The sequence below is a fragment of the Girardinichthys multiradiatus genome, chromosome 6 (genome assembly GCF_021462225.1).
Source record: "Girardinichthys multiradiatus isolate DD_20200921_A chromosome 6, DD_fGirMul_XY1, whole genome shotgun sequence".
NCBI classification, from domain to species: domain Eukaryota; kingdom Metazoa; phylum Chordata; class Actinopteri; order Cyprinodontiformes; family Goodeidae; genus Girardinichthys; species Girardinichthys multiradiatus.
Genome location: NC_061799.1, coordinates 25,612,987 through 25,636,373, shown reverse-complemented (window position 1 = coordinate 25,636,373; position 23,387 = coordinate 25,612,987). Strand labels below are relative to the sequence as shown.

Here is a 23,387-nt window from a genome sequence, read left to right as displayed (position 1 = left end):
CCTCAGGAAAGTCATCAAAGTGTGGGATATCTACAAAATAAAAATAAAAAATAGGTGCTCCAATCTTTCTTTTGTAAACTTGAGTGGTTCAAGTAGAAAAATTAAATGACACATAACCAGAAGATTGTTTACTCTCTGAACAAGCGGAAATCTCAGTGCAGTGAAAACAAACTTTCGCTTTAGCCTGGGGTAGATTACAGAAATGATTTTTTCTCAGTTTGTTGTGCATTATCACCAGACTTCCAACTCCCTTCATTATGTCCACACCCATGACTCATGGCAGCAATGTTTTCCTGACATTTTTCTCACCTTTCCTGTTGTAGACCCCCCTCCGCCCACCCTGCAAGGCTTGACTATCCAAGGCATTTCTAGACAAGCCTAGTACACTGAACTCACTGGGAATGTTTTCTCTTAATGACACTGGCCCCTTAGTTTTATCTGTAGTTTACAGAGATAGTGAGCGTTTTGTGGTGGGAAAACAGCCTCCCCCATGACCGGCTCCATTCAGGCTCACATTCCTGTGGTGTTAAGTGAGGAGCCCAGCACTGATCCCTCTTGCCAGAAAGTTTGAGTGAAGCTGCAGAGGAGGAGGAACAAGCTGGGGTCAAGCTATGTACAGACCAGGGAGAGGTATTTTAGAATCAAACAAACCACTGACATTTTTACGGTTTGTAAGAGGAAACCAGCTTTTTTTTATACCCTCCTTTTAAAGTTAATCTACTTAGTCAAATATAAAAATCCATCACTGTGCGTGTATGAATTTAAAGTTCACCTGTATTTATTTAGCTTTATTATCATTTCCTTGAGAATTTTACTTGCAGAAAGAGGGTTCAATCGATGCAAAACGTGGGCAATGTTCCCACCTGCTGGCAAGAAATAAAATCAAAAATGCAAAGCTAAATGAGTTGCCAAACGCAGTGATGTCCTGACCTGACTTCAGCAAACCACTACCCTAAGGTTCTCCCTCTGAGATCGTTTTGTTCAGGGCGTGTCTCCTAGGTGTGACTGTGTATTTGACCATAGGCCATCAGACGCTGAAACAGCAGAGTAAAACAGTCCGCCCCGCCCTCGTATAACAGAAAAAAAAAAAAGAAGCGTCGAAAGGTGACAAATCGACTATTAGCGACATCCAAGAACATTTGTCATTATTTGAACAAGAGAGCAACTCCAAGTGGACTTTTTCCGAGTCGGTCCGGGACAAAGTCCGACAACCTTTCCTCTAAAATGACAAAGTGTTTCATTTATCCTGTCTTCTCGCTGCTGGTAAGAGTTTTTAACGATCTTTATGAATGCCGTTATTTATTTTCAGTGCTTGTCAATACAGTTTTCCGAAAAGCGACGCATGAATGTGGAGATCCCTTTAGAGCGATAAGCCTGTTCATGCTGTAAGATCGACTTTCCTCCTCAGATCCTTTCCTGCGTGGAGTCATGTTATATTCCTAACTCTCTCTACGTCTTTTCGCCACAAACCATTCCAGCTGGATACCAGATCACAAAAGGTAGGTCTATACAGCCTTTCTGTAATTACTACGTATTATACATTTAACTAATTACGGCTTAGTTTAGGGGAAAAAATACTTTCTCTTCTTTTGGTATCTTTTTTTTTTTTTTTTTTTGTTTAGTTGAAGCTGTCGACTGTGACTCCAAGACACTCCATTTAACTGTGGAGGACCCTAGTTTTACAATCCAGAGCAATGGGTTAATAGAAGCTCGTATTCCAGTCACTGTGGCAACCACAGGGCGGACATTTTCTGTGACGGCTCAGGACAATAGTGGGCCGGGAAGTGAGATGAAAGTTCACCTTGTCTGCAGTGCAAAGCAGGAGACAAATGTAAAAGCGCTGCATATTTATATTGCATTTTTTTTCTTCCTTTTTTAAATAACAATGATAGTAAATAATTATAATTTCCTTACATTACAGGAAAATGGCCAGGCCATTTTGAAGCGCACCAAAAGACGCTGGGGTCCTCCACCCCTCAACATATTGGAGAATGACAAAGGTCCTTTTCCTAAACACCTCGAAACCGTATGTTTAATGTATAATTTTGTTTTTACACATATCAACATTTTTATGTCCCTAAATTTCCAAGGGAGTGCTTTATGGGCCACTGAAGGCATCAAAACAAAAATACTTACTGTAGACTAGAATTCGTTTTTGTTCAAGATTGGATGAAAACCCTATTATCACATAGAACTGGTGTTATTATTTTTTGCAGCTATTTGTGATCAGTCAATGAACATGCATGTATTTAAAGTGTTTTCCAAGCTCAAACCACACTAGAATGCCTCACAGCAGAGGTGTGAAAGCCTTATGCCATTCAGGCCACAGCTGGCAAGTTAGTCCTTTCTTCATTTTCAAATGCTCAGCAATAAATTAACACTCAATGTTTAATGATACAAAGTAGTCTGATCTATAAAGCATCATGGATTTTAAATATATATAAAAAGGGACCCGCTTGTTTGCCTTATTGAGAAAAAAGCATGTAAGGTTTAACAAAAGCAGAATAAAAACCTGTCTTTCTTCTTAAATGCTTTCTATATTTAACCAAGTTTATCTATCTATCTATCTATCTATCTATCTATCTATCTATCTATCTATCTATCTATCTATCTATCTATCTATCTATCTATCTATCTATCTATCTATCTATCTATCTATCTATCTATCTATCTATCTATCTATCTATCTATCTATCTATCTATCTATCTATCTATCTATCTATCTGGCTTCTTCACTACATTCACTAGTTTAGCTGTGCTGCTAAACATACACAGTTATGGCATTCGGTCATATTTTGAAACATAGATGCAGCACTAATTTAAGCTCTTATCGAACCAACTGTGGAAAAAAATGTTCGAACACCAAAGTAAAAAATTCCCAAACAAATTAACAGTGTTTTCCATACACCCCGGATTAATTTTTCACATTTGTCAATGATTGGCTGATTCTAATCACAATATTTTTTCCCACAGTAACTATAAACAATACAATTGCCCATCCCTAGTCACAGTATCAGTGGAAAAGGTAGACCATTCGGGAAAACTTGTGTCAATCACAAAAGAGTTCTTATTATATTTAACCATCCAGTGTTTTCCTAAAATCGTGCTGCTCTGGCTCTTATATGCAATCCCAGTTTTTAATCCTGTGACTTAAGTCATTGTAAGCTCCAAGAGGATAGATGCATTAGATGTATTAAATGCTCTAGAGAAGTGTTTGTTACTTTAATATGTCTAATATCTTTTTTTCTTTTATAGATTGTGTCAGATTCAAATCTTAATCACATTGTGTACTACACCATTGAAGGACCTGGAGTGAACAAATTCCCATTTGAAATCTTCAGTCTGAACAAGGATAGTGGTGTACTGACAGTGCACCAGACATTGGATCGAGAACAGTATCCACAATTTATAGTAGGTTTTTCAGAAAATAAATTACCAACCATTTTCATTTTGTCTTAACCATCTTTAATAACTTAATTTTATATTCCTTCTCTGAACTGCATTGTTTCTAAAATGGGTCATTTTTAATTGAGATTTTTTTTCTTTTTTTTTACAATTTTTCTTTAGTAGTATCTGATGAACATTAATGTCACTAATATTTGATAATAAAGTAATATGTATGTGTTCACAGCTAAGGATCAATGCTTTGGACAGCAAAACCCACGAGCCAAGAGACTTACCTTTGGACATTATTGTAGCAGTGGATGATGTAAACGATAATAAGCCAGAGTTTCAAGGCAAGCTTGAGTTTACTGTGCCCGAGCAAACCAAAGGTAAGGAGCAGCAAACCCCCAGCAGTCATGGCATTAAAACTTGTTCGGTACAAAGCTTCTAAATAAATATGATTTCTACCACAGATTTGGTAGTGGGGAAAGTGAATGCCACAGACAGAGATGATCCCAACACAGACCATGTGAAGATCAAATTCACGCTCAAGGATGGGTTGGAATATTTTGCCATAAACCCAGATACGGGTGTCATCACCACAGTCTCCAACAAACTGGACCGAGAGGTGAGCCCTACTATCTCTTTACAGATGATTGACTATGTTTCTTTAAATGTAACAAGCTGGTATAAATTCATGTACTATTTCATTTGAAGTAGTAAATCTGGTTATGTGTCTTTTAATATTTCATGTGGTTTTTTCCTTTTTGTCATGTTTTATTTTAAGACTAAAGACACGCATAGGGTGACTGTGGAGATCAGGGATTTGAAGGGTGCCCCACATGGCCTTTTTAACACAGCTACGGCAACAATCACCTTGGCTGACATTAACGACAACCCACCAACTTTCACCCAAACATCCGTAAGTGCTTAGAGGCTTAGATGCTAAATAATATATATATATATAAACTTAAAAAACAAAAATGTGTTACTTTATTGCATTAATTTGAAACAGAAAAACAACGATTACCCATAGTTTGGCTAGAATAATATAAACATTGTTTATTACAGTTAAAATGTTGTGTAGAGCTGAATATAGAATTACTGACAACAATATTAAATAAACACCTGTTGAACAGCCAAATATGTCATTTTTGTAAGCTAGGAGAAATTACACAAGCCCTTTTATTGCCAGCTGCCAGGCAGTGTGCATGACAGAAAATAGTGGTGTTGAACGCAGGTGTATGTTTTTTATAAACCTTGGTGTACGTAGATATCGGTAACCAGCCCATCCCGAATGCAACCACATGGTGTGACTCTTTTTGTTTAGCAGTATAAAGCCACCATTTCAGAAAATGAGGGTGAAAAATTTATCCTGAGAATTCCCATGGAAGACAAAGACTTAATTAAAACACCCAACTGGATTTCCAAATTTGTCATCACGAAAGGAAATGAAAATGGAAATTTCAGGATTGACACTGATCCCGAAACAAATGGTGGGCTTCTCTATGTTACAAAGGTGGGTTTTCTGTCAAACTCATTAATTATTTAATCCTGATATAAAATCTACATACTTACAGGAGATTAATTTATATTTCTTTGTTTTAATGTATTTTTACACCCATCCCTTCTCCAGCCCTTAGATTATGAGAAGACTAGCAATGTGATGCTTGAGATTTCCGGCCAAAACCAAGCAAACCTGAGCGGCACCACCGCCCAGTGGATGTCCATCCCGGTGGACGTCACTGTTATCAACACCGATGAAGGCCCACAATTCTTCCCTCCTACCATTCGCTACAATGTCAAAGAGAACACACCAAACGGCACACTGATAGGAACGTACAAAGCTGTAGATCCGGAGACCAAGAGCGACAACGGGATAATGTAATAATTTTATTTGTTAATTGCTCATTTAATTATTATTTAAAATAAAATTTCCTTTTAGTGGGTTGTCACAACTGTAGCAAATCTATAAGACCCCCCCTCAAGCTTTGGTTTCTTGAACAAAATAGGGCAGGCTTTGACACTTGACCTGAAATATGCTGACTGGTGATGTATCTTCTTAACTGCTTCCCAGGTATTACAAGATAAGTGACCCAGGATCATGGGTTGGAGTGAACAAAAATACAGGAGAGCTGACAGTTACAAACACAATCGACAGAGAGTCCCCTCTTGTCCAGGATGGAATATACAACATCACCGTGAGGGCTGTTGATGCCAGTAAGTTGTCCCATAACGCACCACGTGTTGCAATAGGACAATTACTTTTTTGTTTTTTATCTGAGCCAAACCACCACCATTAGAGTCATGAAGTAATCAAAGCCTTCAGTGCTTCTTAGCCCTTTCATGGATAGTGTACACAGGCTATTCAAAACCTGTATTTTTGTATGGTACAGTATTGGACTCCTGTATGTTACTCCATAGACAAATGGTGGTTAACAGTCAAGATGAAGAGCTGAATAGCAGAGCACAGGGACAAGCATGTACAGAGAAAAGGGCAAGAAATCTGGAACAAGATGATGGATGTCTGCCAAACGCAAACCGATTTGGTGGTTTTGGAGGCGGCTTATTACACTAACACATAGTACAGGTTGTTCTTCCTTCCTCCTCCTGATGACGGCTTCATATCAGCCAAATGCTACTAAGAATTTAAGCCACACCTTTGTACCTGTCTGAACATACCATCTTTGTTTTGTTTGAAAAAAAGTGTATCTGTTTACAGACAATGACTCACATGATCTTGTCTGTTCTGACTGGTACCTCTTTACCGGAGAAAGTTGTAACTGTTTCCATGGAGCAAAAACTCACATAGTTGGAAAAAAAGGAAACAACTTATATGATGTAAGGGTTTTTGTGCAGACATGTTAATGTCACTTTTTCACCTGAGAACTAATGGACTACCTTTGAATTTCAGCCTCCAAATCAGGAATAGGAACAGTTATCCTTGTAATTGAGGATGAAAATGACAACAAGCCATCGATTCCAGCAGAACTGAGGATGTGTGAGCAAACAGATGACCGGCTGGGCTCCCTGGTGGTTGTGGCTGAAGACAATGACTTCAGCCCATTTTCTGCACCCTTCATCTTTAGCATGCCACCTGTCCATGATGGCAATTGGGATATAGAACCACATAATGGTTGGTACATACCTTATGTATTTCATTAGAGTTAGAACAGTAGATGTTTAAGTTGTGTTTGCGCTCATTCAGCATCATCATAACACTGATATGGACATTAGTTAAGATTTCGTAAACATTCAAAGTATAGTAGAAAAAATCTTCATCTGCTTAAAAAAAAAAAAGCAGTGTTCCATAAGTTTCTTTTATGCACACAAGTTAAAATAGAATAATAGTTACACATCACCTTCAAAGTTTTTAGGCCTTGCCCACAAGGAAATAGATATTTTCCTAGAATGAACTCTACATACTTTTTTATTTACTGCAATCCAAAAGTTTATAAAAATTTCTTCATACATGTTCCCTTTTAAGATACGGCCATGTTGTTGAGGCAGAAGAAAAAACTTCCGACAGGGATTTACGAGGTCTCCATCATTGTCCAAGATCAGCAAGGATTTGGTGGAAAACAGACGGCAAAAATGAGGATCTGCCACTGCTTAAATGGAGCATGCATAGACAAAGCTCGCTCTGTGGTTTTGGGGCCACTGGGTATTCTGGCCTTGCTGTTACCTCTCTTCCTCCTGCTCCTGCTCGGTGAGACCTTTATTATCATTTATTTTTATTATTATTACTATCATTATCAGTGCAGACTTCCATTGTGCCGATAATTAAACTATGATAAGTAAGCAAGTAAATAAAAATCTAAAGGATGATGTAGTTATGGGTTTCTTGTAATTTAGGGATGATCTCTTGGGCACTGGAGAGGATCAGTATACCAATGCACATTATTTAAAGGGATAGTTCACCTTTTTTGAAGTTTCTGTTACAAAACAACATTGGAATTACTTTGCATTCTGTTAACTAACAAGCTAATATCTAGCGAGCTAGCAGACTGATAGAATATGTCCTTGTTATGGAAATATATTTTAAAAAGTAGGAAAGGATACCATGGTATAATTTTTTATGCCAATATCAAACACCCTTTGCATTAACTAATGTAATTTTTGCATTGTTCCATGGATGTAGTTTGGTTGTTGTAAGTTTGTTGGCTGAGCAACAAACTTACAACAGCCTCTTGTAGAGTGTAGATGGCTAATTCTTCCTAATACAGAGATTCTCTGACACAGAGTTTTGGACTCTAATCATATCCTGAAATCTAAATTTAAATATCTGCAGATACCGATATTGTTTTGTTCTACAATGTTTTTACTTGTTACTGTAGAAGTGAATACGAATAAACCAGACAGCCACTATAAGCTATACTGCTATTCATACCTATTATGCACATACCTTTCATTTTACTCATATTTATATGATTAATATTTATGTAAAAAGTCTCAGAATCAACCTTTCATGCCGATATCAATATTATTGTCAGATACATAGCTGCTAAATTTGTATTCAGACTGCTGAGACAAGAAGTGGCACAGTGTACTTCAGTACATGGAATTTATGATCTATGATTCATGAGCTGAGCCGACACTGTGTATGTATCCGAGAAACTGGGAGGGATCGTACCAAACAGTTAAATAAAGGGAAATGTTATTATTTTAATGGCACAAAGTTAAAAACAAAGGTGGGTGACATTTTAACAACCATTCTTAGTTGCTAGCACCTTTATCATCGCTAACTGTAACAGTAACCTCTCCAGTTATTTTGTAAATTGAGTCTTCCAAGAGACTGCCACAATTATCCGGTCGAGCTCATTTTGTAAGTCCGAAAGTCCAAAAGCATACAATCGCAATAGCAATGTTCTGTGCCCCGGCTTGCCCCATGCTGCTGCTAAAGCTTATTTCTAGTTGCTTCTCTGCAGAGCTCCGAAATATTCACCTCAGTTATTAATCCTGTAAAAAGTTGAGATAAGTTGGACCATTCTAAATTAGATGCTTTAGCTAAAATGAGCTAAAGTGGAGGCGTGTCTGACTAGCTCTTAGCTTTCCAGTGTTCTGAGGATTTATTTTTTTTTCTACAACTTAAGGCATCATTTTAGTACAGGTGAAGGAAATGTCACTTATATCTTCAACAAGTCTACATTTAGAAAATCTGAACCATCCCTTTTTTGCTGCTTGCATGTGTCATACTTGCCATATACTGAGTACTGCTTGTTGCAAAAAAAGAAAATCACGTGTTCATTGATTTCTAATATATCTTTGTTGATATTACAGGTTTGCTCCTTTTCTTTTACTGCTCTTCAAAATCAGAGAAGATCCTACTTGATGATACGGGATACAGTAGTGGAATCCTACTTCCATCAAACACAGAGGCCCTCGGCGACCAAGTGGTAAACATTTTTATCATGAAACCATGTCAGAAATTAGAAACCCCACTGCCAATTTAATTTTGAAAATGTATTTGTTTTGCTCAGATTCATTAACTCGTGACTTGTTTTGCTCCTCAGGATTCCAATATTATGTTTCTTTCCAAAACTGGGTTTGAGCAGGCAGTAAAAGGTTCAGTCAAGGGCTCTATGGTGAATGCCGGATGGCTCGGAAACAAGAGCACAAGCACAATCGGAGGGTACAGTGTACATGACAATGGATTCCAACAGAACTCCGGTCTTAACACAATGAATAAGCACACCCTCTCCTCTAGCCAGTTTGGACAGTATGGTCAGCATGTTGAAAGTCAGGTTTTTGGCAACAGCATGGATCGTGCTCACTTCGGCCAGGAGTCAACTCAGTTTAGAAATTGGCTGACAAATGGACTTTATCTGGAAGAGGTAAGAATGTTGTAGACATGCACAAAAAATTTGTTTTTGATTTTTTAATTTGTGTAGGAGAGTAAATTAACCCAACATTTACAAGAGACAATTAGAACAGAAAGCTTTTATTCTGTGAACTTTAATAACTTCTCTGTTAGCTGTAGGAGCAAAAGAAACTCACATTTGTAATATAATCTTGTTCTATATGCTGCGATAGCCTCCTCAGTAAACTTTAATATTTCTCTGTGAGAAATATTGTTTCTGTAGCTCACTGGTGACTTGTTGGTTTTAATATCAGACTGCCAGTCATATCCTGAGCTGCCTTGTTTTATCACTTTGTGCAGTGTGTTCCCTCTTATCATCCAGGCTTAGTCCACACACAGTAATAACATACTACCTCTCCCTCCCTACTACTTTCCTTGTACAGAAACTTGAATACCTGGGGACCGAGGGGAACGAACGCTTCGCCAATGACCTAATCCACTCCTATGGTTACGAGGGGCTGGGCTCTGTCGCAGGATCCGTGGGATGCTGCAGCGAAAACGACGACGAAGGGAACCTTGACTTTTTGGACACACTCGGGCCAAAGTTCAAAACCCTCGCTGAAATCACCACGAAGAGATGAACAAAGACAATAAAGCAGTGTTTACTTTTCATTGTATAATATTTAGAATAAGATTAAGATGTGGTATGGCCATGGATGTTGATCATGTTTGTGTTTCTTTTTGTTGTTTTATGCTGTTTTTTTATTATTAGATTTTTTTTTTCTTTCTTGGTAGAAGTCTTTTGCACTGAAAACAAAGCAGATGTTAGTTTTACTTGATTTGCGTTATGCATTCCTGTGTGGAATTTACATCTATAGCCTTGGTTTTGTTCACATAAGAATTTTTATGAAGAGCTTTTATTAATCTCATGTTCTGATAGTAAAGGTGCATTTTTGTAGTTATGTATTTACCATTTTCTGTATAGTTTCAGATATATTTTATTTGCTGACATTTCACAGTGTTCAATACATGAACCAGTTTTTTAACCCATGCTTAACACATGCAGATTCTGTTCTGCTTTTGGTGATTTTCCTCTGCAAGCTTTTCCAATTTCTTTGTTTCATGGAATAATTATGTATGCAGGCGCTTTCCAGCCAAAAAGGCATGTGTTTACAGTTGACTGGGTGTAGTTTCTGCTGAGTGTCAGAGGGATTATTGCAACATTCTGAGACATCTAGCTTGCGAAAGCCAACACAAGGGCGTGAACAGGAGTGGTGGGGTGTGAGAATGCTGTCGACTGAAAGCAAGACTGTCCAGACATATGCAAGGTCAGAAACTTCATAAAAATTAACATTAACCAAGGGATCAGATGTTTATTGTTAGGTAATTTGATTTAATAATACATTTTTGGAATATTCCACAGGATAAATGTTTTGGTTTTGTTAAATTGAGTTTTGAACGAGCTGAAAAGAACAGTAAATTCAAGTAAAATCTGAAGCAAGAAAAACCCTCATGCTTCATCTTCCAACTTGTAATTCTCCTGACTGTGTGAGAGTTTTGTGGAACAGAATCTCCAGGTTGAAGCGGGTGCTCAGGTCACTTAGGTTCTGTGTGCTTTGGTAAATGATTCACTGGGTGTGGCACTAAACAACACAGCCAAGTCCCATGGCAACAAGCTAATATACCTGCCAAACAAGTTGGTTCACAAACATTTTTAAAACTTCCCTGTGTTTTTGCCACTAGCTTCTCAGTATTACAATATTTGCAACACATTTTCTGAAACAATTACTAATTTCTTTTGTAGCTTGTAAGATAATCTCATTCACTTTTTTAAACAGAAGCTTTTGCTGTAATGCATGTCATTTTAAAGATAAATAAAACCATGTAGTAAATTATTCAGACATATGCTAATATACTCTTTACACTCTCATTACTCTGCATATGAACACAAATAAAAAAAATGAATTAAAATACACTCTCAACATTGATGTTTTCTGATATGAATTATAGGGCTCATCACCCAGAGCAGCTTGGTATGGGGAGGGGGCATCATGAGATCTTGGAAAAAAATACTTTCATTTGTCTGTTGTGCCCTTTACAAGTTTTTCATTTCTGTTTTGCACATCCACTCAATGGGGAGTGGGTGTCCCACAGTGTAACCACATTTAAGAAAACATGGCTGCTAACTAATAACACTCAAGTTGTTTTGTGATTTGTATCTTCTCATTGCACTGAATTAAAGACATTTTACTGCAATTCTGGAATAAATACATAATTCTTATTACAGATTTTTCAAACTGGTTTTGATTTGTAAAACTTTTATTTGCAAACCCAAAAATGGGGGATTCTTATATATTCTCACTGGCAACAATATCAAATACACCTGTTTAACTGCATGTTGAGAAAAAAATCTGATTATCACATGACAGCAACTCAATGCATCTTGACATGGTGAAGACAACTGGCTAAAGTTCAAACTGAGCATCAGGGTTTGGAAGAGAGGGGATTTAATTGTTTCCAATGTGACATGGTTATTGATATCAGATGGGCTCCTAGCAGTAACTCAGAAGCAGAGGATTTATGGGAATTTCATAGCACGGTATAACCATCTTATAAGGGTGTAGGAGGAGCCACACGAGTACTGTTTCTTATTACACTGAGGAAGATTGTAGGTTACTAACCGATGCTTCATGTAAACAACTTTAATTGATGTCATGCAAAACATTTCTGTGTAAAGAATCAAAATTGAAACTGTAACTAAGAATCTAATTTATAAAAGGACCAGCACTCATATATAATAGAGTAGATTTTTGTTTATTGTCATTGTCACAAGAACAACGAAAAAAAAAAAAAAGCTTTTGGCTCAGTTAGTAGAAAAAAATGCGGGGGTAAATAGGAGAATCTTGGACAAATGCACTTATAATAGTGTAAAGATGGACAAAACTGGTAAGGAACAAGCAGAAGAAAGGGGGACATTAGTTCTTGCAATAAAACCTTCTCTTATATTGAAAACCTTGTTTAAATGCACTAATATATGCATAGATTAATATAACACTTTCTCAATTATGTAAGGGTGTAAAAGAGATGTGATCATGAAGGGTTTTTTGTTAACCATCCCACAGGGGGCAATTAGGAGAATCTTTGAAACTCTCTTAATGAGAAAATGTTAAAAAGGAGCAGTTGACCCAAATATCTGAAAAAAGCCCCTCTGACACAGATACCCATAATATTATTTCGGTTTTACCAATAAATTCAGACGTTTATTTTTGATTATAACTCAATTTGTTGGCTACAATAATTTAAATCTTTAAATTTCTCAGAAATGAAAAATGATAAACTCTTAGTGATATTCACTTCTGGTTAGTTAACTCTTGACTCATATGGAATGATTCAGCCTTGAGACATGAGAACGAGAGCTATTTCAACAGAAAATTCATTTGACACAATTCACTTGGCTGCTTTCTGCTGACTGAGTGATATCTTTCACTTTTGTTCAAACTGAGGGTGGAAAAAGTTAAGCACAGCGGCGGCAGATCTCACCATCAGAAACGTTACTTGTTCTATCTCATTTATTTTTACATGCAAACAATAACAAAACATAAACACTAGGAGTTAAACTTTAACAAATCCTCACCAATTAGAATGAAAACATACATGAACTATGATTTCTTTGAGGATTATGGAAACTCATTTCCACTTCATATACAGTAAAGCAATAACACTGATAAGCCACATAATTCAATATACTGCCTTGTATGTCCATCCTTATCAGGGCTTCTTGAGCCATCATTTTCCCTCGCTTCTGTAAAGATGCAATTAATTCTAAGGCAGGAGCGTGAAATTAATTTATTGCTTGTAATTAGTTTTCTTCATACTGTGAAAACAATCTCTCTGCATAGGGTGTGTTCAGTCTTCACCATCGAGTTTGAAGACACTCAGCTCCATGGGAGTTCAACACGAAGTGCTGCTTTTAGTTGCCAACAAAAAAAACTCGATGGAGCAAAGAAACTTCTCAACCCCCTGATGACTCTAGCTTCAAGATTTATCATTTTAAGTGGCATGTGTGGAGATATTTTAGTTTCTATCAATGCACATGACAAAGTAATTTCCTCAACGTGTGCCAAGGGAGAGAATAAACCAGGTCACGTATATATGGAATTTAGGCTGGTTTGTGAATAATTAAATCACTTACTGTGAGTGTTATTCCAAGCTGGATGACTTATTCAAATTACTGCGAAGATCCTCAGAAAAAGACCAAAACAGTTTGTACTTCCTACATGTAAGATTTATCTGAACTTTTTCTTCTACTTGGGTGCAATGCTGCAATTACTGCAACAACCACTAGGTGTCACTCTTACCCTCTCACCTGAGTGTTTAAAATGTTAGTGGCAGGGGGGAATATTTTTAGAGGGTAGATGGCTTCAGTGAATGTTTTTCTGTCTGTCGCATGTGTAATCAAACACCTGAAACAGCTTCAGTTAAAGTGTGAAAATCACAACAGAACATCTAAGGGGAGAGGATGTGACAAGGTGCAGCAGCAGGAAACTGCAACACGCTTTAAAGTTGAACATGCAAACTGATTATCATAGGCTAAATGTTTGCTTCAATATTGTTTACTTGTGTGACTAACCAGGCTAGCCACTGCATCCACTGCATTCCCAGGTTAACCTAGGAAGTCATCACAGCTGGGGTGATGGAGGAAATGCCATCAACTCTGATAGTGTTCCAGGGCAGTGCTTAAAATGGATTATCTGGGTTTAAACATTCTGAATGGCTAAAATATTTAGCAAATTCATTTGGAACTTTTCAGTGAAGCTTCAAGTGGGATGCGGGTGCAGATGAGGTTGCTTTAAAAAATAAAAACGGGAAGAGGAATTATTGAAAAGAGAATTTATTTCAGTCAGTGCAGTTAACCATCAGGAAACTTTTGAGCCCTTCGTAGCTCCTTCTGCTAATGAGCGTTGTGAAGACGCTAATTTTGTTTTTCAGTAGGACTTGTCACCTGGCAAATCTGTCAGTACCAATATCATGTTTATTGACAACCGTATGATTTTGGTTGATTGACCCATTGACACCTTTTTGAGTGTTGTGTGGATAACCTATACAGTACTTGGAAATACTTTAGTTAGGGTTACATTTCTGTATTAAAAATCTTTTTTTCATTGCTCTTGTTCAATATTAAAAAAAAATATGAGAAATTTTCTGAAATTTTTTATTGTACAAAAGAAGAATTCTTCATAAAATGAAGAACATCATGAAGAACCCTGAACATCTTCATGAGACTGTTGTACAACAACAGAGTGTCTTCAGTCAGAGGCTTCATCAGATCTGCAGTAAGACGGACTTCTACAGGAGATCCTTCCTGCCCACAGCCATCAGCATTTACAACACCTCTTTGAAGAAACCCGCATAAAATGAACTACAACATCATTTAATTTCCCTTTGGGATTAATAAAGTATTTCTGAATTGAATTGAATTAAACATTTGATTACCAATAGCTGCTTAGCTGTGTTTCTCTCCTAGATGAAGCCACTAAAGGAGCTACAAGAATGAATGTTTTACCTTTCTTTCCCATAGAAAGTACTCCTGGATCAGTGCTTCTGTGTTTTCTTTGTGTCAGTGCTCTTTTTTCACAAAGCCCCAGTCGGCCGTGGCCGATGGCCGCTCACACTGAGCCTGTTTCTGCTGGAGGTTTCTTCATGTTAAAGATGAGTTTTCCTTTCCAATGTTGCAACATGCATACTCGGTATGAGGGATTGCTGCAAAGTCAACGACATGATCCAAACAACTGTTCACTGTCACTTCATGTTCATCTAGGAGGAGTAAATACTGCAAGTCACTGAGTTGATGCAATCTACTGGGTTTCCTTAGATAAAAAACTATTTAATTTATTTGATTATTAAAATGAACTTGACTGCATGTTTGAGAACTAGGATCAACTGGAATGTATGTACATGACTTGAAAGAGTGAAAAATAGGGAGAAAGCTTAAGTCACACTCAAAAAAAGTGCGAGTTGGCAACTCTGTATGACGATAATCAAAACGTGCAGAGAGGACAATAATAATCATTTGTCATTTAAATGAAATAGCACTGACTAATGACATTATTGTGAACAAGGTATTGATATTTGTGGCTAAATTAATTGTGGAGACATTAGGAAAAATAACTAGTGTGGAAGCATTTTGTGTGGATAAAAATGTTTGTGTGTCTCAGGCAGACTATTCTTGGACAAATGTTGATTGTTATTTTTGTTGTGTAATCAGCTTAAGGAAATGTTCTTTTTATAGTGGTTTTATACTGTATATAACAATTAATAGTTTTAGTTTCTGTTTGCAGTCATTTTATCATTTTAGTTTTGGTCTTTTTTTAGTTGTTTTTATGGGTCATATTGTATCTTTTCAGGTCTGTGGTTTGTTATGCAAAAGTTCTTGTGGGTAATTTTGTTTCTCACGTTCACAGTTATACATCTCTTTTAATCAATTCTTTTTGTCTCACGTTTGTCTCGACCTTTTTGACCATTTCTTTTTTACATTGAAAATTTCACTGACATCTTTTTAGTGTATACTTTTGTTAATTTCGTTTCACGTTAAGGGCCATTATTCTGTTAATAACCATCATCTAGGTGAAAGACTGTAAGAGAAGAAACAGTATATGGTGAGTTTATAAAAAAATATAAGTTAACGCTTCACTTTTTATAACTCTTACTTCTGAAGAATGATTAGGCCAAATGTTTGCTCTCTCAAACTTTTCTCAAATTAGCAAAGCAGGAACGTACCTGTTTGCTGATTAGTTTTCACATTCAGAAATGGGCAGCTTGCATTTTAATAAGAAAAGTGTGCTAGGCACAAACCCTCAAGCACATCTGCCCACCCTAACTCAAAAAACTGCATACAATGTATTTATTTATATAATTAATGTGGTATAATTAATATCTCTTACCCACAAAATACCCATTCATAAACTAAATATGATTTTCCTATTCTGCATGAGACATAAGAACAGTTTTTTATTTAAGCAAGGGAAATTAATAAATATCTCTGAATTTAATGCCCTAATTAGATATAAAACATATTAATCTAAACACGCAACTGTAGGTCTGATGTAAAGGCAAATGATCAGAATTTAGATAACCATTGGAAACAAGCCAGTAGTGTCAAACACCAGCAACTAATGTCTCCTTATCTATAATCAGCAGAGAAACCACCCAAAACTTTAAATATTAGGCAGACCAACATTGCAACCAACTCTACTGACTTGAGGAAAGACTTTGATTTAACCCCGCCACACACGAATAGCTGCTTCACACAATGATTACAGGCAGCTGAGGTATGAAATCAGTCTTGCTGTTCAATACAACACTGGCAGCCTGTTAGAGGTTGTGGAAGTGTGCACAATGTGCGCATTGTACAATGACGGTAACTGGACGTAGCAATAGTCGGTGACTATAAGTATCTGATGATGGAAAAAAAAAACACATTTATGTCTGATACAAAAGCAGGGGACGGCCCAGGACACGCTGGAGGGACTATGTCTCTCGGCTGGCCTGGGAACGCCTTGGGCTCCCCCTGGAGGAACTGGAGGAGGTGTCTGGAGAGGGGGACGTCTGGGCGTCTCTGTTGAGTCTGCTGCCCCCGCGCCCCGGTCCCGGATAAAGCGGAAGACGACGAGTACGAGTACGAGTACAAAAGCAACTGCTATGTAATTTTTGTAAAATGGGGTTGTCATTAATGACATAAATCTTTAAGTTTAGAACTGTTTTACGTATGTGTATTTTGGTACTGGAGCCATTCTATTCTTTTCTATTCTATTCTATTCTATTCTATTCTATTCTATTCTCCAGATCCTTTGGTCCAAACAGTTTTATGATTTTCCAAATAAATATTTCTTTGTGCAGAGTCTGCTAATACCAACAATACCAGTTCAAACAAACCTTTACATTTAGAGGATGAGCTTCAAACCAGTGCAATTACACCTTTTAGGAGTGTTGCTACTTGGAAGCTCCTCTGAGAAAAAGCTAATTATAGATTTTTGGAGCTTTAAGGAACACATGCAATTGAATTTCATGAGTAAATCAGCTAACATCAAGCTAATGCTTTTCTGACAGTAATGCGTGAGGGAGGTAGCATCATGCTATGGGGAAGCAGCATGGCAGAAAGGGACAGTAATATTCTGCAGCACCTAAAAAGGAACTGAGACAGTCAAATATATAGTGAGGTCTTTACAAAATATCCCCCACCACACTGAATGTAAGCTGAGACTGAATTATTGGTTCATCTATCACAATAATTGTAAACCAAAGCATGCACACTATACTGGTTTGGGAAAGTATCACAGACATTCTCCCAGCTTTGCCAAAAGCTCAGATTTAAAATCCCACATAGCATCTGAGGAGCAACCTGAGGATGACATTTCATAGATGCTTTACTTATAATCTGATGAAACTTGATAGGACCTGCCAGAAATAATTGGATGAATTGTAATAAATATCAGGTGTGCAAAGCCTGCAGAGACTTAACATGAAAGTGAAGCTGCAATGACTGCCAACCCTGTGCAAAGTTTTTTTTTTCATTAATGCTTATAATTGATTGAAGAGGATGTGGGTGTTCATTTTATTATGGCAAATATTTTGCCAAAATTACTGGGCACAGTGAAGTGATGCTTTCACACAGAGCAAAAACTAAAGGCATAACATGCAGAGAATACATGTAGAAATGACAATATATATGATTTTCATCTTATTCTTTCCTTTGAAAACATTCCACTGAAAAGCTGCTGCATTCATCACACTCGTGTCTCCTCATCAAGTGTTCACCACAGTAACAGCCAGGTGAAGGACATCCCCTTACACTTATTACTGTGTCAAATGAATGGCTGAGGGTTCTTGCTCCTGATGCCATTCAGCTGCGCCGTTGTACCTCTGACCTACATCAAAAGCCTGTTAAGGTGTGTGGTAGAGATATCCGTTTGTGTTTGTCTTTATTGAACAGAAGTACTGAAGTGCAATAAACTGGAGGTCAGAGAGCAATGGCAGGACATAGAAAAAATATATATAAATTTGAGGTTTCTTTTCATCCAGCTGGGGCTTACATTCCTGACTATAGGTTAGGTAGCTTGTATTTGAGTGCTAGGAGAAAATCTTTGTTTTCTAGTTTTTAGGTGCAGCAGCTTGCAAAAGTATTATTACCCCTTAAACCTTTTTACGTTTTGTCATGTTACAATCAAAAATCTAAATGTGTTTTATTGGGATTTTATGTGGTAGTCCAACACAAGTAGTGCTTAATTTGGAAATGGAAGGAAAATGATTGATGGTCTGCAAAGTTGTTTTTTTTTTTTACAAATGAAACTTAGAAAAGTACAGCATGCATTTTATTCAGTCCTGCAACTATAACTGCATGTCTCTACCAGCTTTGCACATCTAGAGACTGAAATATCTACCCATTGCTCTCTGCAAAATAGCTCAAGCTCAGTGTGATTGGATGGATTACATCTGGGAGCAGCAATTTTCATGTCTTGCCACAAATGGCTCACTGGAAGGGTAACCATCAAGCAATATGAAAGCTGTAGGTTTCATTCCAGCTTCCTTTCCTGACACATCTTGATGTAGCCCTTGCGCTTAAGCCCAAATTGCCTGTTGCTTTGTGTATTGTTGTATAAATGTCAGTTAATTGAAGGTGGCTCTTCTGTAAATGCACTTTGAGTATTCAGTATGACAACAGAAGGGCAATATAAGTTCAGGCCATTTCCAAATCCTCAGTTGCATTTAGATCTGGACATTGGCTGGACCATTTTAATACATAAATATGCTTTAACCCAAGCCATTCCATTGTAGCTAAAGCTGAACCCCTCCACCCCCATCCTTAACCACTACGTATCTATTAGATTAAATTACACAGCTTGACTCTAAATGCTAATTATGTGAAGGCAGCTGTTTGCACTGGATTTTCTTTAGGGGTGACAGAGTAATAGGGGCTGAACACTAATAATCACTCCTTTCAGATTTGAAAACCTTGAGTCATTTTCTTTCTGCTTTGCAGTTTTAGACACAATTTTTTATGTTGGTCCATCACATAACATCCCAATAAAACACACTGAAGTTTGCTTTTGAAATGTAACAAAGGGCACTGCATAAGTTGTACAGTTCAAAATCCTCTTTTTTTAAATCAATGAATTGTGCTACAAACAAAAGGAGTAAAAAATACCCTCTAAACAGAAAAAGAATTGTGAGATGTTACCAATCGCCTGCACATGTGCCTGCGTATATTTATTTAATAAAAACAGAAAAAGGGGTACGTTAAGAGATGTTTTCTCCTCTATGTTATGATCAAAGTGAACCCTCTGCAAAGCCTTACTGTCATGTTTTTCTAACTACTAGAATTTACCAGCACAACTACAGGGATTTAGTAAGTGAACATGCAGAGATCAGCTGAATGTGAGTTGCTTTAGTTGAAAGACAAGATAGAAATGGTAAGGCAGACTGAAGAGGTGAGTATAAACAGGTAGATTAGGAGTATAAAGAAAAGAGACAGACTGCCTCACATGAAGATGAAAAGATGTGAGGCTGTTCACATGTAGGTGTTTGAAAGTTGATTTTGGGGGACTGTTAAGCGTTAAGCCAGCACACAGATGGAGGCAAAGCCGACTCTGAGCGTAAAACCCCTGCAGTGAAGATCTATAAGACTGATCAGACCACCATCTGTGTGAGCGGCTGCCTTCACCTTGTTGCCTGTTTCTTGGCTGGGTGCAGAATGGGACTTCAGCTGACTACAAACATATTCTCACTCAGGGGTTATGCCCTGATAACCACACAGTTATAGTGTGGAATTTAATTGGCCCACTGCACATTTTACTTCAGGGAATGATTTGACACCTACAGTGTCAAAACAACCCAAGGTAAAGGTTGAAGCTTGAGATATATGCTGTTCAGCCAAATCTCAGCCCCCTTAAACCTCTAGCTCAATGTCCATAACAAGAAAATGTACATGTTGGGGAGGATATTTGAAAGTTTTTAAGCCATGAGAAACTACAGGAATTTCAAACAGGAAGAAGATGAATGAGCTGGATGTAAAGTTTTGCATTTTGTGTGTTTTCTTGTGTGAGCTCACTTTCTGCATTTTTGTGAGTTACAGTAAAAAAAAACAACAACAAAAAAACAAGAAATACAAGAACTGCAAACACCACATGTTACAAGAGGACATAAAGGAATACAACTTCATTATTGTTGAGTAAATGTATCCCCAGTACTGTCAGAAAATTCAATACTGGACAGCAAAACAAAGTGTCCCACTAAGCCCTGTGACCACTTTATTTGTGTTTCTACACAAATGCCTGCGGATGAAAACTAAACCAATACATGGCAATTATTTTTTATGTTCTGAAGCTGGAGTTCAAAAGATTCCTTTTATATTGGGTAACACTGATGCTAAGGGTGTATAATTTATTGATTTGCTGTCAGGCTTGGATCAACTGTATCCAATCAAAAGCCTCTGTGCGTACCAAAACAGTCATCTGATGGCCCAGCAAATGATGCCGTGTGCAGTGGAAACCACATGGGGTGACCACATATCTCATGCAGCTGGCTCAGTTTAAGGGGAATCTGACAAATCTGCTCTGCTCTGTTGAGTTCACTTGGCACCTTCTTCTCTCAATTGGCAGCCAAGTGACATGGATCTACAAAAATCTGATGCAACTGGGTTTGTAAATCAGATATTCAATGGAAATAAATATTAAATCACACCAGTGAGCACAACTCGCCTATCTTTCTGGTGTTCTGCTTTGAAAAAACAAGATATTCATTTAGTTAACAGTTGGTAAGCATTATTTTGGTCTTTAAAAAGCTTAAAAACATGAGCAATGTGGATCGAAGATGTACAACCAGAAATTTTTGTGTTTTTTAAGAACATCCTCTTCAAACACTGGAGGTCCACTGGTGTTTTTTAAATAGTTTATTCAAGCTGACAGTCATTGTTGTCCTGTCGCCAGACTTGATCAATCCATTTTTATAGTCCAGATTCAGCTCTGAGAACCCTTCTAGCTTTACAACCCATTTTAGATATTTACATTTTAGATATTGTTATTACACATTGTAAATACAAGTACTTTTAATCTATTACTTTTCAACCCCACTTACCTGTTGTTTAGATTGAAGGCATAGTCATCTTTTCTGGCAGCATAATGCTTTGGGTTGCCTTTCTGCAGCATGGGGAGTGAAGCTGATGAGAACTGACTGGATGATAAATGGAGCCAAATACTGGTGGAAAACCTGTTAGAGCTGCAAAAGACTTCAGACAGGGGAGGCAAGTCACCTTCCAGCAGGAGAATGACCCTTAATATACAAAGAGAGCTATAATGCAGTGGTTTATATCAGAGCATATTAATGTGGTAAAGTCAAAGTTAAAGTCCAGACAAAAATCTAACTTAGGATTTGTGGCAAAAGTTAAAAAGCACTTTCACAGATGCCCTCCATCCAGTCTGATCAGTCTGATTGAAGTTCAGATATTCTGCAAAAATGGATTGGTACAATAATTAATCTCTAGATTAACACAGACACACATTTTAAAAGACTTGCTGCTGTAACAGCAGCAAAAACAAAGAAAAACAAATTCAGGGAAACTATGGACATGGCTATGGATTGACTTGACTTCACTTGGGGCGGCATGAAATGGCAAACAGTATACTCCAGCAAGGAGTAAACACAACAGAAGCATACAAATGGAGCATGGCACATGTGAAAACAAGGAGACTGATAGGCATGGAGCAGGTGGACTACATAAATACTTTTAAAAAGGCATTGTAATAAATTGGTTAACCACTGTTAGGTAAAACCGAATTATCCATTTCTAGTTTTATCTTAAAGTTTGAAACAGTGATAAAGATTTCACACATGGTAAAGAATTAGTTAAATGGAGCTAATATGGCCAATGTAAAAACTGGACCTGCAACCCACACTGGAGATTTACAAGTTTGTCGTAAAAACAAATGGAAGACTGCTTTTAAAGCAGTCATTAAAATGTACTGTCTGTGGCTCAGGATAACAATAGCTTCGATCAAGGGTTTTTGCATTCTCTGAAAGTGGTTTGGTCGCTCTGACTTAAAAGACGTGGAAAACACCTATAATAGACTCACTTGACTGGATTTCAGAGAAGATGTAATGACCCCTCTATAACATCCCAATAAAACACACTGAAGTTTGCTTTTGAAATGTAACAAAGGGCCCTGCATAAGTTGTACAGTTCAGAATCCTCTTTTTTTTAATCAATGAATTGTGCTACAAACAAAAGGAGTTGTAGATAATTTCACCTCTATGAACCCATTCTTAAATAAGTTTATCACCTTGCACACAACACCCCCATAATGAAAACATGATGGTGGCAGCATCAGGCTGTGGGGATACTTTTCTTTAGCAGAGACAGAGAAGCTGCTCAAAGTAAATGGATGCAGCTAAACACAAGACAATCTGGATGCAGCCAAACACAAGACAATCTGGATGCAGTTAAACACAGGACAATCTGATCCAAGCTGCAGAAGACAGAAGGAGGTTTACAGATGTGACTGAGCTTAAGCTATTTTGCAAAAAGATTAGGCAAAAAGACTTGCGGCTTTAATTTCAGCAAGAGATTGTTCTGAAAATGTGGACTTGGGGTGTCTAAATACATTATATATGTATTATATGTAAAAAAAAAAAATTAAAACAAGTATCATTTCTTCCACGTCAAAATTATGTGTTATGTTGTGTTGGCGTGCTAAATATGGAAATGTGAAAGCATTTTAAATGAATTTTTTGCTTTTGATCTCAGTATGTATGGTTATTCTGAATAAGTGCCACCACAATTCAATTCAATTCAAAGATACTTTATTGATCCCCGAGGGGAAATTAGAATTCCAGTACAACCCATCCAAACATACATCATGACACAAGACAAGTGGGGGACGGGTCACTGAGGCTTTGCTGCCCACTCACAGGCGTTGCCCTTGAGAAAAGAGGCCACATCAGGTCAGTAGAGGGAACAAAATCATATTTCACACTTTATCCTTAGCAGGATACAGTTTGAGATTGCAAAAAACGTCAGCACAAAGAAGCAACAAGTTTACAAAACAACATCAGCTGAAGCAGGGCAGATATGGGAGAGGTGCGGGGGGGGGCGTACAAGAGTTTGTGGTTTAAGGCTCAATGCACACCATGTTGATAAGCACCATTTTTTTGC

The 23,387-nt window shown here is 37.5% G+C and overlaps 1 protein-coding gene across 2 annotated transcripts; it reads left to right on the top strand.

Annotated features, from left to right (window-relative positions):
- The first annotated feature begins 955 nt into the window (after positions 1-955).
- On the top strand, positions 956-11,470 carry dsc2l (desmocollin 2 like). 2 transcript variants are annotated; one of them, XM_047369254.1, is made up of 16 exons: positions 956-1,263; positions 1,409-1,499; positions 1,623-1,831; positions 1,922-2,026; positions 3,256-3,411; positions 3,632-3,773; positions 3,858-4,012; positions 4,172-4,306; positions 4,718-4,903; positions 5,021-5,268; positions 5,462-5,604; positions 6,299-6,520; positions 6,872-7,093; positions 8,665-8,780; positions 8,898-9,218; positions 9,628-11,470. In XM_047369254.1, exons 1-16 carry the CDS (start codon positions 1,225-1,227, stop codon positions 9,823-9,825), a joined length of 2,688 nt encoding a protein of 895 aa, XP_047225210.1. In that variant the 5' UTR covers positions 956-1,224; the 3' UTR covers positions 9,826-11,470. The 2 variants fall into 2 exon arrangements, with proteins under 2 accessions (XP_047225210.1, XP_047225208.1); XM_047369252.1 differs by having other exon boundaries at positions 4,715-4,903.
- The last annotated feature ends 11,917 nt before the right edge of the window (positions 11,471-23,387 follow it).

Coding starts and splice junctions, on each gene's coding strand:
- dsc2l (XM_047369252.1), top strand. CDS start 1,225: ATGACAAAGTGTTTCATTTATCCTGTCTTCTCGCTGCTG. Junction 4,307..4,714: donor CAACTTTCACCCAAACATCC/GTAAGTGCTTAG, acceptor CTTTTTGTTTAG/CAGTATAAAGCCACCATTTC. Junction 5,269..5,461: donor AAGAGCGACAACGGGATAAT/GTAATAATTTTA, acceptor ACTGCTTCCCAG/GTATTACAAGATAAGTGACC.